Below are 13,546 nucleotides of genomic sequence, written 5' to 3'. Positions count from 1 at the left end.
TGCTTGGTCTTCATTATGTATTCACAACCGGAGGGCATTTCACTATATCCTCCACCGATCTGTTGTTCTAAGTGATTTTGTTCATGATTGCATAAAACCTGCTTTGAATAAAGTGTTGATATTCTACATCACACAGACCGAACACTTTAGAGATACCGGCATAGGCATATTATGTCACCGATGAGATGAACATGGAGAATAACCTGTTAGATGTGTATACGACTCGACTGATTATCAATTTGATCGTTGGTGATAGATAATCTAACTAAGTAATCAGGAGTTGGCTGCTACACACACACTCCTGCCCTGTTGGTGGCAGTATACACCTTAGGCAGGTTTCGATTCCTTAGTCATTGATGAAGAGGAAGAAGTGTGAAACCTTTGACAGATCAGCAAGTCGAAGTTATTAAATTGTGGGGGTTTATTAGCTAGCTACATAATCTCAAGGTAAAATGAACCTCATGTCACGTTTATATGAAATTAGTGAATGCAAATTTGATGTCACTTGACGTCGTTGCCAAGCTAAAATGTGGCCTACAGACGTCGTTAGCTAGCGTAGCTAACATGCTAGCTAACAGCTACTTGAATTTTGCATTGTCAATAGAAGCTAGTAGCTAGCTAACTAACTAGCTATAGCATTTTAGCTAAAACTGCACTAAATTCATATAATTAAATGTCTAAGACATGACATCTACGCTAGCCACTGAGGTTATATCGCTCGATTGTATTTGATCGACCCATAACGTTTGTATCGATTGTGTTTTCAGCAACGTTTTAGTGACATTTATAATGGGCCTCTTGTTTACATCCTGGTTGGTCGGTGGTTGTTCCGACGTTGTATAAACGTTCCCGTCTTTGTTATTCTACAGCCAAAATGACGACCGCTCCGTACAACTACTCCTACATCTTCAAGTACATCATTATCGGTGAGTGGTCTTTATCCAGCAGTATAGGTCTACATCACTGGTTCTTAAATGCATGAATGTTCAGGCATTCATGCATTTAAGAACCAGTGATGTAGACCTATACTGCCTAACTGACACCTACCTTGTAGAAGACGGTCTCACAGCTGTCAAATGTTGAAACGATTTTCTCGCTGATATTGATTGACTGTCAGATGTGGTCTTTCAGGATACTAAACACTCCCTCCATGATGTGTCTGTCAGCCTGTAGGCCTGAAAGGATGAGTCTCAGCTCAGTTCATGTAGTGTTGTGAGCCACCAGAGAGAGGACTGTATAACTGTCCTCATCCTACACGTATTCCACACACCCTAGCCTCCTCTTGTCCTCTCTCTGCTGAGATGCACACTACTAAATACTACTACTACTGTTGCCAGATTTATCATCCCACTTAACTATTGTTGTTGTGTTTCTACTGCTGCTTCCACCATATCTTATTGTTTTAATTATGACTTCATTGTTGCGTTGTTGAGGAGCTAGCTGACCAAAGCATTTCATTACACCATCTACGGCTGGATTCTGTCTATATGACAAATTAGTTTGATTTGATGTAACTGTGATGATTTCTTCTTCTCTCTAGGGGACATGGGCGTAGGGAAGTCCTGTCTGCTGCACCAGTTCACAGAAAAGAAGTGTGAGTAAAGAGGATTTCTCTTCTTCATGAGAGATGTTAGCGTGTAGCTCCTAGCACACGATCCTGGATGTGTGTTACTGAGACAGGACTCCTGGCGTTGCATTCTGGGAAGTGTCAGATAGTTAAACATAGACTCCTCTATATGACCTCACTACAGCTAAACAAGACGTTTTACTCGCTAGTGATGTTGTCAGCGCTCAAGCAGGCAGTGCAGTGTGACAGGAAGTGAGTTGTCTTGCTTACTCGCTAACTATCTCTGCTGTAGTCAGCGTTTGTGGCGACATCATGTCGGAGTCTACCTTTAACAATGGCAAGCCAAGTGCCACTCCCAGTGATGGATCTGTGTGTGTGTGTGTGTGTGTGTGTGTATGTATGTGTATGTGTATGTGTATGTGTATGTGTATGTGTCAGTCATGGCGGACTGCCCTCACACCATTGGGGTGGAGTTTGGTACAAGGATCATCGAGGTGAGCAGCCAGAAGGTGAAGCTGCAGATCTGGGACACGGCGGGACAGGAGCGCTTCAGGGCTGTCACACGCAGTTACTACAGGGGGGCCGCTGGCGCACTGATGGTCTACGACATCACCAGGTACACACACACACCTAGCCTCACTGACACACCACACCACACACACACACACCTACACACCTAGCCTCACTGACACACCACACCACACACACACACCTACACACCTAGCCTCACGAACACACCACATACACACACGCACACACACCTAGCCTCACTAACACACCCCACACACACACACACACACACACACACAGACCTAGCCTCACTAACACACCACACACCTAGCCTCACTAACACACACACACACACACACACACACACCTAGCCTCACTAACACACCACACACACACACCTAGCCTCAATAACACACACACACACACACACACAGCCTTACTAACACACCACACACACACACACACCTAGCCTCACTAACACACCACACACACACACACACACACACACACACACACACACACACACACCTAGCCTCACTAACACACCACACACACACACACACACACACCTAGCCTCACTGACACACCACACCACACACACACACACACACACACACACACACACACACACACACACACACACACACACCTAGCCTCACTAACACACACCTAGCCTCACTGACACACCATACACACCTAGCCTCACTAACACACCACACACACACACACACACCTAGCCTCACTGACACACCACACCACACACACACACACACACACACACACACACACACACACGCACACACACACACACACACCTACACACCTAGCCTCACTAACACACACCTAGCCTCACTGACACACCATACACACCTAGCCTCACTGACACACCACACCAAACACACACACCTACACACCTAGCCTCACTAACACACCACACACACACACCTAGCCTCACTAACACCACACACACACACACCTAGCCTCACTAACACACCACACACACACACACACACACACACACACATCTAGCCTCACTAACACACCACACACACACACACACACACACCTAGCCTCACTAACACACACCACAAACACACACACACACACCTAGCCTCACTAACACACCACACACACACACACACACACACACACACCTAGCCTCACTAACACATCACACACACACACACACACACACACCTAGCCTCACTAACACACACACACCTAGCCTCACTAACACCACACACACACACACACACACACACACACACACACACACACCTAGCCTCACTAACACACACCACAAACACACGCACACACACCTAGCCTCACTAACACACCACACACCCCTAGCCTCACTAACACACCACACACACACACACACCTAGCCTCACTAACACACCACACACACACCTCTTTATGTCATCATCTTGACCCATGCCCCTGTCATGTCTTCAGGAGAAGTACCTACAACCACCTCAGCAGCTGGCTGACAGACGCCCGCAACCTGACCAACCCCAACACTGTGAGTCACATAGCCAGTCACATGACATGGGCAATCACATGACATGGCCAGTCACATGGAACACCTTCAGATTGTCTGGTTTCAGACAAATCAATCAATACTTTATTTGCCATACATTCATATTGTTAGGAATGTGTTATTTATTGCACCCCCCCCCCCTTTCCTCTCCTCTCCCTCCCCTCCCCCCTCCCCTCCCCTCTCCTCCTCTCCTCCTCCCCTCCTCTCTCAGGTGATCATCCTGATTGGTAACAAGGCCGACCTGGAGGCCCAGAGAGACGTGACCTACGAGGAGGCCAAGCAGTTTGCTGAGGAGAACGGTGAGTTTCCTCCCATCAGGTTAGAGTTGACCTCCTAGTCTGTTCTGTGTAGTTTATAAACGTGTAGGTCAGAGTTAACAGTCTGTCAGGTGGGTCAGGGCTACTATTGTTGTTATTAACTGACTCCTCTCTCCTGTTTGTTCTGCAGGTCTGTTGTTCCTGGAGGCCAGTGCAAAGACGTAAGTCAACACTCCTGATGCTTCCTCCTGCTTTCTAGATCGTTCTAGACCACTATAGACCATTCCAGATGACCATTCTAGCATCTAGATCGGAGCTTCTTCCCTCAGTCCAGGTGGATGTTGTGGTGTTTGAGTGTTGTTCCCCTCCCATCCTCTAGGGGGGAGAACGTGGAGGACGCCTTCCTGGAGGCGGCTAAAAAGATCTACCAGAACATCCAGGACGGCAGCCTGGACCTGAACGCGGCCGAGTCGGGGGTCCAGCACAAACCCTCGGCCCCCCAAGGGGGGCGGCTCAGCAGTGAGCCCCAGCCCCAGAAGGAGGGCTGCAGCTGCTAATGACCTGACCTGGCTGACCCCTGACCCCCATAGCTGAACCCATCATCCCCTTTCTTTCGTTCCATCTCTCTCTCTCTCAATCTTTCTCCCTCCATCTCTCTCTCTCTCTCTCTCTCTCTCGCTCTCTCTCTCTATATTCCCCCCCCCCCCATATCATGACTGGCTGGTTGGTTGACTGGTTGGCTGGTTAGTTGACTGGTTAGCTGGTTGACTGACTGGCTGGTAGGTTGGCTGGTTGGTTTGTTGGTTGGTTGACTGGTTGGCTGGCTGGTTGACTGGTAGAAACCGTGAAGAACCATCAATGAAATGACGCACCACTCTGTGGTGTTTTAAATGTAGTTCTATTTTAAATTTAAATTAAGTTATTAAATGCTGTTTATTATTGATTGACATGATAGTCTATGAAAGAGCTGCAAAAATATTGAGCTTATAGACGCTGACTTCAAAGAGAAAGGGTGCATGATCCACCAGATAGTATGTATAACAATTATTATATTACAGTAATGATTTCTAAATGTTTCTGAAGGTTATCTGAATTTTGGAATAAGTTGGATGCACTTTTTTGTTTGATATGAGTATTTACCAAATGTTATTTTATTTTGTATCTTTTACCCTTTTTTTTGTAAACAAATCTATACGTTTGCGTATGTTAGGCCCACTGTAATGCAGAGGAACATGTGACCAAACGACCGCTCTGAGGTGCCTCCTAGATCTCATGACCTGCAGCTCAATACTGGACCTGACCTGGTGACTTTGTGACCTGGACACAAGTTCATCCAACATCTGGGCCAGAGAGCTCTGGAAACAGGTTAATTTTACTGGACTTTCAATGGAGATGGTCTTTAGGCTTAATCTGAATCCAGAACATTCGAACCCTTCATGTCCAGTATCCCCCAGCCCTGATCACATCCTCCCTCTCTTTCTCTCTCTCTCTCTCTGGGATTGATTTGTTTTGCCTTATTTAGTGGGATTTGTTATGCAGACTAAAGTAGAACTCTGTGCACTGAAGCTCCAATCAGATTCCTCACATTAACTTCCTGTTTGCCAGTCTTGGTTTGGTTTCCTTCTATACTGAACAGGTGCAACCAGTCCTCAGCCCATCCAATATTAGTGGTCAGTTCTAATGGTTATAATGGTCAGACTGGGAGCCTCTGGGTTCACTGGGTGACTCTCAACACTACATTCATGTTCTCTAGTTGTGGTTTAGTAACCAGAGCCCTAGTCTAGGGGAGGCAGACATCGGAGGACAAGCTTGTTGTAATGCATGGAATGGAATGAGGAATGGTATCAAACACTCCCATTCGATGCATTACAATGAGTCCGTCCTCCGATTACTGCCTCCACCAACCTCCCCTGCGTCTAGCTATGTAGCCATGTCATAAGAGCTGTCTGTGAATCCTAAACCAACCCCTAGATCCTACACCCTACCCCCTGGGTAATGCTAGGCCTACACCCTACCCCCTGGGTAATGGTAGGGTCCTAGGCGCTAGGGGTTAGGCTGGGGTTCAGCCTAGCTTGTTAGCCTTCGTCAGCAGGACCACCAGCGCTCTCCTGTGTTTAGGGAAGTGCAGGATGTTTTCCTGCTCACTATTCTTTTAAATCATTCCAGAGTTTATCTTCTCTGACCTGACTGGAGTGTGTCGTCATCATCTGATTTCTGAAGACGTGGTTCTGTTCCAGAACCTCAGACCAGTCCATACGTTCTGTTCTAGATCCTCAGACCAGGCCGTAGTGGTTCTGGACCCACGGAACGTCTCAGCCTGAAGGAAAGTTAAATCTAAGACCCCATAATGTAGTCATTATTGAAGGTGTTTATTTCGATATTGTACATTCTTTATATTATTGTGAATCTGAGCACTGTTTGATCATATCAGATAATCAAACCTGCACCTCTTTCTCCTCCTAACAAGACCCTGTTGTAACCATGACTACAGTATGTATTTATGAATGCCCAACTGTAGTCATGCCAACCAGCCGGCTGTATCATGTGCTTAGTTCAGGGTTTCTGCAACCTTAGTTTTCCTGTAAAGACGTAACCCCGCTCGCAACATGGCTCTCGTTTATTTATATCTGTGACGATTTCTTGTCAGCTGTACTGTTCATTTTATGACCATAATGCAATTTATCATAATATTTGTAAATAAAGTACATACAGTGATGTCTGGAGTGTTCTTTCTTACTCCTGAATGATAGTTTACTGTCCCTCCAGTGCAGGGGAGTCAGAAATCGGAGGATGGGCTCATGTAAGGTATGGAATAGAATGAGGAATGTCATCAAATACAATGTCCTCCAATTTCTACCTCCACCAGCCTCCAGTGGGACAGAATGAGAGTACCTAACCATGTCTGACAGAATGACAATCTCCAACATACTCAGAACCTGAGAGCATCTAATAACAGAGACTGAGACCATGAAAAATGTAAAAAAAAATATATATATTTATTTCATGGCACCAACCACACTTCATTAAACAACACAGATTCAAGGAAATGTGAAAGTTATTGTGAATCTTGTCAGTAAGTATGGAAAGAGTAGAAAATTATATAAAATCTGTTTTAAAAGGCACCAAATATACACGAGGAAAGTGATTTTGCACACACGTTTCTAAAACTAGTTTGGAGGTTGTGGTTACAACCTTCAGGAGACGGTACTTTATCAGCCATGAATTCTCTGTTCACACATCCTGAGAGAGTCCTGCACGCTGAACTGTGAGGGGACAGAACTCCCCCTCGCCTTGCTCACAACGGAATGGAATCGCATCGCTTTTTGCCGCCATCTCACATCCAGGTAAAACGAGGAAGAAAGTGGTCCAGGCATCAGGGAACAGGTCTGAGTCTCTCTGGGACGGTAGGGTCCAGTCTGACAGGCTCAGAGTTGAGGGAAGGAGAGAGGGAGGAGGAGGAGGAGGAGGAGGAGTGTCCCAGTAGCTGGTCCAGTTTGTCCACTCGTCTGCGGAGGCCCTGCAGACTCCCCTCCGTCTGCTGCCTGCGCTGACACAGAGACTCCTCCTGAGACCACATTCGCCTGCGCAGCTGAGCCTGAGGCGGGGGTAGGGGCAGGAGGCGGGGGTAGGGGCAGGGGGCAAGGGTGGGGGAGGGCAAGGTTATAAGTCATTAATAGATACAATAATATCTATACAGCAAAAGCATCAATGAACTGGTGGCACAAACATTGCACAATAGCACAGATCAGTCAGACACATTCAGTATAATACAGGCCTAACCCGGCCATCTAACCATCTAATCATCTAACCATCTAATCATCTAACCTGGCCATCTAACCATCTAATCATCTAACCTGGCCATCTAACCATCTAATCATCTAACCTGGCCATCTAACCATCTAATCATCTAACCTGGCCATCTAACCATCTAATCATCTAACCTGGCCATCTAACCATCTAATCATCTAACCTGGCCATCTAACCATCTAATCATCTAACCTGGCCATCTAAGGAAGGAGAGAGGAAAGGACAAGGAGAAATAAGAGAGAGAAGTGTAGTACCTTCAGGTGGTCCTCTTTCTGTCTCAGTCTCTCTCTCAGCACCTCTCCTCTCCACTGTTCTTCCTGAGAACACAAACACACAAGTTAAACACAGAGTTAAACACACAAGTTAAACACACAGTTAAACACAAAGTTAAACACACAAGGTAAACACATGAGTTAAACAGAGTTAAACACACAAGTTAAACACACAAGTTAAACACAGTTAAACACACAAGTTAAACACAATGTTAAACACACAAGTTATACACACAATTAAACAAAGAGTTAAACACAAGTTAAACAGAGTTAAACACAGAGTTACTTGTGTTTAACTTGTGTATTTAACGTGGATGTTTAACTTGTGTGTTTAACTTGTGTATTTATGTGTTTAACTCTGTGTTTAACTTGTGTGATTAAGTCTGTTTTCGTGTTCAATCTATTGGAATCAAGTCTTAAAGAATCTTGGGCACAGCTCAAAGCTTTCGGCCCCGCCCACACCAGGTATTACTGTAGTGGTGTGCGACAGACAGACAGGGTTATTAACGGGGTATTAACAAGGTATTACTGTAGTGTTGTAGTCTGCTCTGGTCAGGGCTGGGGGGGGGGAGCCCTGGGAGTCGTTCTCCGTGTCTGAGGTCTGTCCGTCAGGGGGCGTGTCTACCTGCACCATCCTACTGTTAAGCTCCGCCCTCACATCCCACCTGAGCGAGCGCATGGTGTCTTTGATCTCCTTCACACGACTCTGACCCTCCTCCTGACTACACAGCTGGACACACACAAACACACACACACACTATATTGTGGCAGTTTTACACAGCACATAGTTTTGTTGAGGACATGAACCCAGCTGCCTCTGCAACATCAACACCACACACACCTTTAATATGACACACACACACACACACACCTTTAATACTCCAACACACACAAACACACGCACACACCTTTATTATGAGACAGACAGACAGACAGACACACACACACACACACACACACACACACACACACACACACACACCTTTAACACTCCCACACACACATACCTTCAATACTCCAACACACACATACCTTTATTATTGCAACACACACACACACACCACAAACCACACACACACCTTTAACACTCCCACACACACATACCTTTATTATTGCAACACACACACACACACACACACACACACACACACACACACACACACACACACACACACACACACACACACACACACACACACACACACACACACACACACACACACACACACACACACACACACACACGCCTTTATTATTGCAACAAACATCTTATACAAGGTACTAGGCCAGACAAGCAGGGATCTGTCTGGATGGAAACATTGTGAAAGACAATCAAGGAAAGTGTTAGTTAGAGCAGGCTGTGTCTGCTGAGCTGAACCACTACTTCATCTGACCTTGATTCACACTACAAGGCCCAACCAAGCTGAGCTGTACTGGGCTGGTCTGGTTACACATCCACCATAGTTGCTGAAACCAGCCCAGTATGGTTGGGGTCTGTAGTGTGTGTGTATGTTTGGGGTCTGTCGTGTGTAAAGCCCAGTATGGTTGGGGTATGTAGTGTGTAAAGTCCAGTATGGTTGGGGTCTGTAGTGTGTAAAGCCCAGTGTGGAGGGGTCTGGTTGGGGTGGTCCTGACCTCCTTCTCCTCTCTCAAGGTGTGGAGTCTCTGGTCGGCAATGCTCCGCTCAGCCAGCAGAGTGGTCTGAAGACCTCCCACCTCCTCCTGAAGACCTCCCACCTCCTCCTGAAGACGCCCCACCTCCTCCTGAAGATCCCTCACCTCCTCACACCTCTGCTGCAGATCAGCCTCCCGCTGACACAGCTCCTTTCCTGAATATATATATATACACACACACACACACACACACACACACACACACACACACACACACACACACACACACAAATGTAAATACGGAAACTCCCTCTGTATATGTAAACACAACCTGTACACACTCTTTTAGTAATAAGTAATAATAAAATGACATCTAAAACAAGCAGCTGTGCCCCCCCCTCACCCAGCTGTGCCACCCTCTCCTCCAAACGGCTCCTCTCCTCCTGGTCCCTCTGTAGCCGCTGGCTCCGCCCCTTCACCTCCTCCACAGCTGCAGTTAGCTGACCCAGGGCTAGCTCCTCCTCCTGGCTACGGACCTGCAGCTGCTGCTGCCTCTGTCTCTGCTGCTCCTCCCTCTCACAGGCCTCATGCTGCAGCTCCTACACACACACACACACACACACACACACACACACACACACACACACACACACACACACACACACACACACACACACACACACACACACACACACACACACACACACACACACACACACACACACACACACACACACACACACACACACACACACACACACACACACGCGCAAAATGTCTTAATTATATTTTCAACAACTGTTTTCCATTCAACTGGTCTGTCTTCGACACGACTAAATCTTGCTTCACTCCTGGTTTGCAGATGTCCTCTAAGGTGAGAAATAAACGTTATAAAAGATATATATTGAAAAAACAAATGTAATCATCTCCTTCGAGCAAATATAAAAACGATACAAAACTACATAGATAATTAATAATATTATACTAACACTAACCCAAGGCAAGGTTTTCAACTGTCTTCATAATTATGTTATTGATAAGAGAGCAATATGTCTTTGCTAAAGGCTGTACTCACCATGCAGAGTACCTCAAGGATCCATTCTTGGTCCATTATTATTTCTTATTTATATTATTGACCTTGCTGTGGTATCAAATACTATATTCCCTATTGTACACTCACTGAGCACTTTAGGAACTATTAGGAATACTATACTAATAGTGGGTAGGGCCTCCCTATGCTTTCAAAACAGCCTCAATTCTTCGTGGCATTGATTCCACAAGATGTTGGAAACATTCTTTTGAGATTCTGGTCCATGATGACATGATTGCATCAAGCAATTCCTGCAGATTTTTCAGGTGCACTGTGAATCTCCCGTTCTACCACATCCCAAAGGTGTTTCTATTGGATTCAGATCTGGTGACTGGGAAGGCCACTGAAGAACACTGAACTCATTGTCATGTTCATGAAACCAGTTTGAGACAGCTTTTGCTTTGTGACATGGTGCATTATCATGCTGGAAGTAGCCATTAGAAGATGGGTAAGTTGTGGCCATGAAGGAATGCACATGGTCAGCAACAATACTCAAATAGGCTATGGCATTCAAGTGATGATTGATTGGTATGAACAGGCCAAGAAAACATTCCCCACACCATTACACCACCTCCACCATGAGAAGGTGTACAGGTGTTCCTAATAAAATTCTCGGTGAGTGTATTTGCAGGTGACACAAATCTTGTTTCTTCCCAAAAAAAACTTCTAAACTCAGTGAGGCAAACCTCTCAATCATTGCTTATAGTAAATGGTTCCAACTGAATAAATGATCACTAAATGTCAAGAAACAAAATGCCATTGTCTTTTCAGGGAGGACAAAGTAGAGTAAATAAGAAGCTAAACTCTTTATTGAGGGCAAATACATTGTTCAGGTGTCATCCACTAGATTTTTGGGGGTATTAATATATGAAATCAGGACATTTTGTCTGCAAAAAAGTTTTTTAGGAAATGGAAAAAAGTCTTGCCTTCTAACTTTATACTACAGTTTAATATATTCATACCTTACCTACTGCACTGTATGGGCCAGTTTGTACCACACATATCTCCATAAACTCATTTATTACAGAAAAGTTTTGTTAGACAATTTTTTCTAAGTCCAGCGGCTAGAAGGTGATTGGGGATTCGGTAACAGTATACCCTGGCCTATGTTACCTGTAGTCCGGCCTGGCGCTGAGCCAGCTCAGCCTCCAGCTCCCTCAGCCTCTCCTCCAGCTGCTCCGCCCTAAGCCCCGCCTCCTGTTGGAGCCCCGCCCTCTCAGCTGCCTCCTGCCTCAGTAGGGTGTCACGGCCCATGGTGGCCACGCTTATCTCCTGCAAACACACACACACACACACACACACACACACACACACACACACACACACACACACACACACACACACACACACACACACACACACACACACACACACACACAGCTAGTATTGTATATCCGAGCTGTAGTGGGACAGCGTGATGGTACACACAAATGAGGCACTAAGACAGGTTGGTTTAGAGGAAGCCAAGGTGCTGACATGTATCATGTTCTACCTGCTCCGGTGGGTCTGGCTAAGGAAGGAGAGAAGGAGAGAAGGAGAGAAGGAGAGAAGGAGGGAGAGAGAGGAGAAGATTGTGTGTTACCTGCTCCAGTGGGTCTGGCTAAGGGAGGGAGGGAGAGAGGGAGAGAAGGAGGGAGAGAGAGGAGAAGATCAGGTGTTACCTGCTCCAGTGTGTCTAGCTGATGTCTCCTCTCCTCTACCTGCTCCGTCAACAGACTCAGGACCTCAGCCTCCTCTGGAAGAACAACAGCAAGACACACGTTACCTATCTATCTATCCACCTATCCATCCATCTATTTATCTATCCATCTATTTAACTACGTATCTATGAATCTATCTATCTAACTATCTATCTAGTTAGTAATATTGGTTAGTAATAACGGTCAGGACTGCAGAGTCACTTCTGATCTTCCGCCGTAGATTGAAAACCCATCTCTTCAAGCTACATCTTAACAGTCCCTCCTAAAGACCGCTTCACCCTCACTACCCCCCCTATACTAACCCTAACCCCGAGACCTCTTCTCCCCTGCTACCCCCCTGTACAAGTTCTCTCCTGCTAATAAAATATATTTAAAATAAATAAGCCTACTGGCATTACGACTGCCAATGGCCCCTGGTGTGAGCATTGATTACTTTGTCTTATGATGACTGTTGGATAGATGATTCACTTACTTAAACAAATGTATTTGTTGTACGTCGCTTTGGATAAAGGCGTAAATGTAAATGTAAATATTGGACATGGTGTCTCTCTCTCTCATATGGTGGACGTACCGTGCAGGTGTTGCTGACTGGCTGCGGTGGCTCTATCGTTTTCCTGTCTGCGTGAGTGGGCGTGTCTCTGATCCTGTTTCAGCTGGCCTAGTTCCGCCTTCAGCCTATCTAGCTCCGCCTCTGCCCCCCGAGCCCCTTCCTCTGCGGCAGACAGACACCTGACACACACAACACACACACACAATAAGTACAACATGATCCACTCAGCAGACACTGGCTCCCACAGTAAGAGACACACCTCTCAGCGTGTGTGTGTGTGTGTGTGGTTACCTCTCAGCGTGTGTGTGTGTGTGTGTGGTTACCTCTCAGCGTGTGTGCGTCTGGCCTCCAGGTTTTTACACTGCTCCTTGAGTGTGTTCCTCTCCCTGGCCGCCTCCTCCTTCTGCTGCCTGACTAACTCCACCTCCTTCCTCAATCCCGCCTCCTCTACCCTCAGCATCTGTAGCCCCGCCCTCAGCCCGGGTTCCTCCACCCTCAGCATCTGTAGCTCCGCCCCCAGTCCCTGGAGCTCTGCCCGCTGCTCCTCCTCCTCTGACCTCTGCTGCTGCGCCTCCACACACACCTGGAACACAACACCACGTCAACACCCTACCATAACACACAGAAACATACAGACAC

General features: G+C 46.4%; 2 protein-coding genes across 3 annotated transcripts in view; one reads left to right on the top strand and one right to left on the bottom strand.

Annotated features, from left to right (window-relative positions):
* Positions 1 to 357: 357 nt before the first annotated feature.
* On the top strand, positions 358 to 6,589 carry rab14 (RAB14, member RAS oncogene family). Of its 2 annotated transcripts, XR_014554288.1 has the most exons (9): positions 358 to 447; positions 870 to 926; positions 1,541 to 1,594; positions 2,006 to 2,183; positions 3,533 to 3,599; positions 3,829 to 3,916; positions 4,065 to 4,095; positions 4,254 to 6,131; positions 6,164 to 6,589. XR_014554288.1 is itself a non-coding variant. In XM_083672734.1 (8 exons), exons 2-8 carry the CDS (start codon positions 875 to 877, stop codon positions 4,429 to 4,431), a joined length of 648 nt encoding a protein of 215 aa, XP_083528860.1. In that variant the 5' UTR covers positions 358 to 447; positions 870 to 874; the 3' UTR covers positions 4,432 to 6,589. The 2 variants fall into 2 exon arrangements, 1 of the variants encoding a protein (XP_083528860.1); XM_083672734.1 differs by having other exon boundaries at positions 4,254 to 6,589.
* A 255-nt stretch (positions 6,590 to 6,844) lies between these two features.
* Positions 6,845 to 13,546, bottom strand: part of cntrl (centriolin) — a 27,002-nt gene continuing 20,300 nt past the window's right edge. Inside the window, exons 33-41 of the mRNA XM_083673320.1 lie at positions 13,231 to 13,490; positions 12,929 to 13,086; positions 12,319 to 12,392; positions 11,771 to 11,929; positions 9,971 to 10,166; positions 9,589 to 9,782; positions 8,483 to 8,683; positions 7,936 to 7,998; positions 6,845 to 7,469 (exon numbers count right to left, since the gene is read on the bottom strand). Of these exons, the coding sequence (XP_083529446.1) occupies positions 7,248 to 7,469; positions 7,936 to 7,998; positions 8,483 to 8,683; positions 9,589 to 9,782; positions 9,971 to 10,166; positions 11,771 to 11,929; positions 12,319 to 12,392; positions 12,929 to 13,086; positions 13,231 to 13,490 (1,527 nt within the window). The 3' untranslated portion in view covers positions 6,845 to 7,247. The remainder of the gene's footprint in view (positions 7,470 to 7,935; positions 7,999 to 8,482; positions 8,684 to 9,588; positions 9,783 to 9,970; positions 10,167 to 11,770; positions 11,930 to 12,318; positions 12,393 to 12,928; positions 13,087 to 13,230; positions 13,491 to 13,546) is intronic.

Source organism: Argentina silus (assembly GCF_951799395.1).
Source record: "Argentina silus genome assembly, chromosome: 7".
Taxonomy (NCBI): domain Eukaryota; kingdom Metazoa; phylum Chordata; class Actinopteri; order Argentiniformes; family Argentinidae; genus Argentina; species Argentina silus.
This window is presented reverse-complemented; position numbering and strand designations above follow the sequence as displayed.

Coding starts and splice junctions, on each gene's coding strand:
- rab14 (XM_083672734.1), top strand. CDS start 875: ATGACGACCGCTCCGTACAACTACTCCTACATCTTCAAGTACATCATT. Junction 3,917..4,064: donor GCAGTTTGCTGAGGAGAACG/GTGAGTTTCCTC, acceptor TTTGTTCTGCAG/GTCTGTTGTTCCTGGAGGCC. Junction 4,096..4,253: donor CTGGAGGCCAGTGCAAAGAC/GTAAGTCAACAC, acceptor CCCATCCTCTAG/GGGGGAGAACGTGGAGGACG.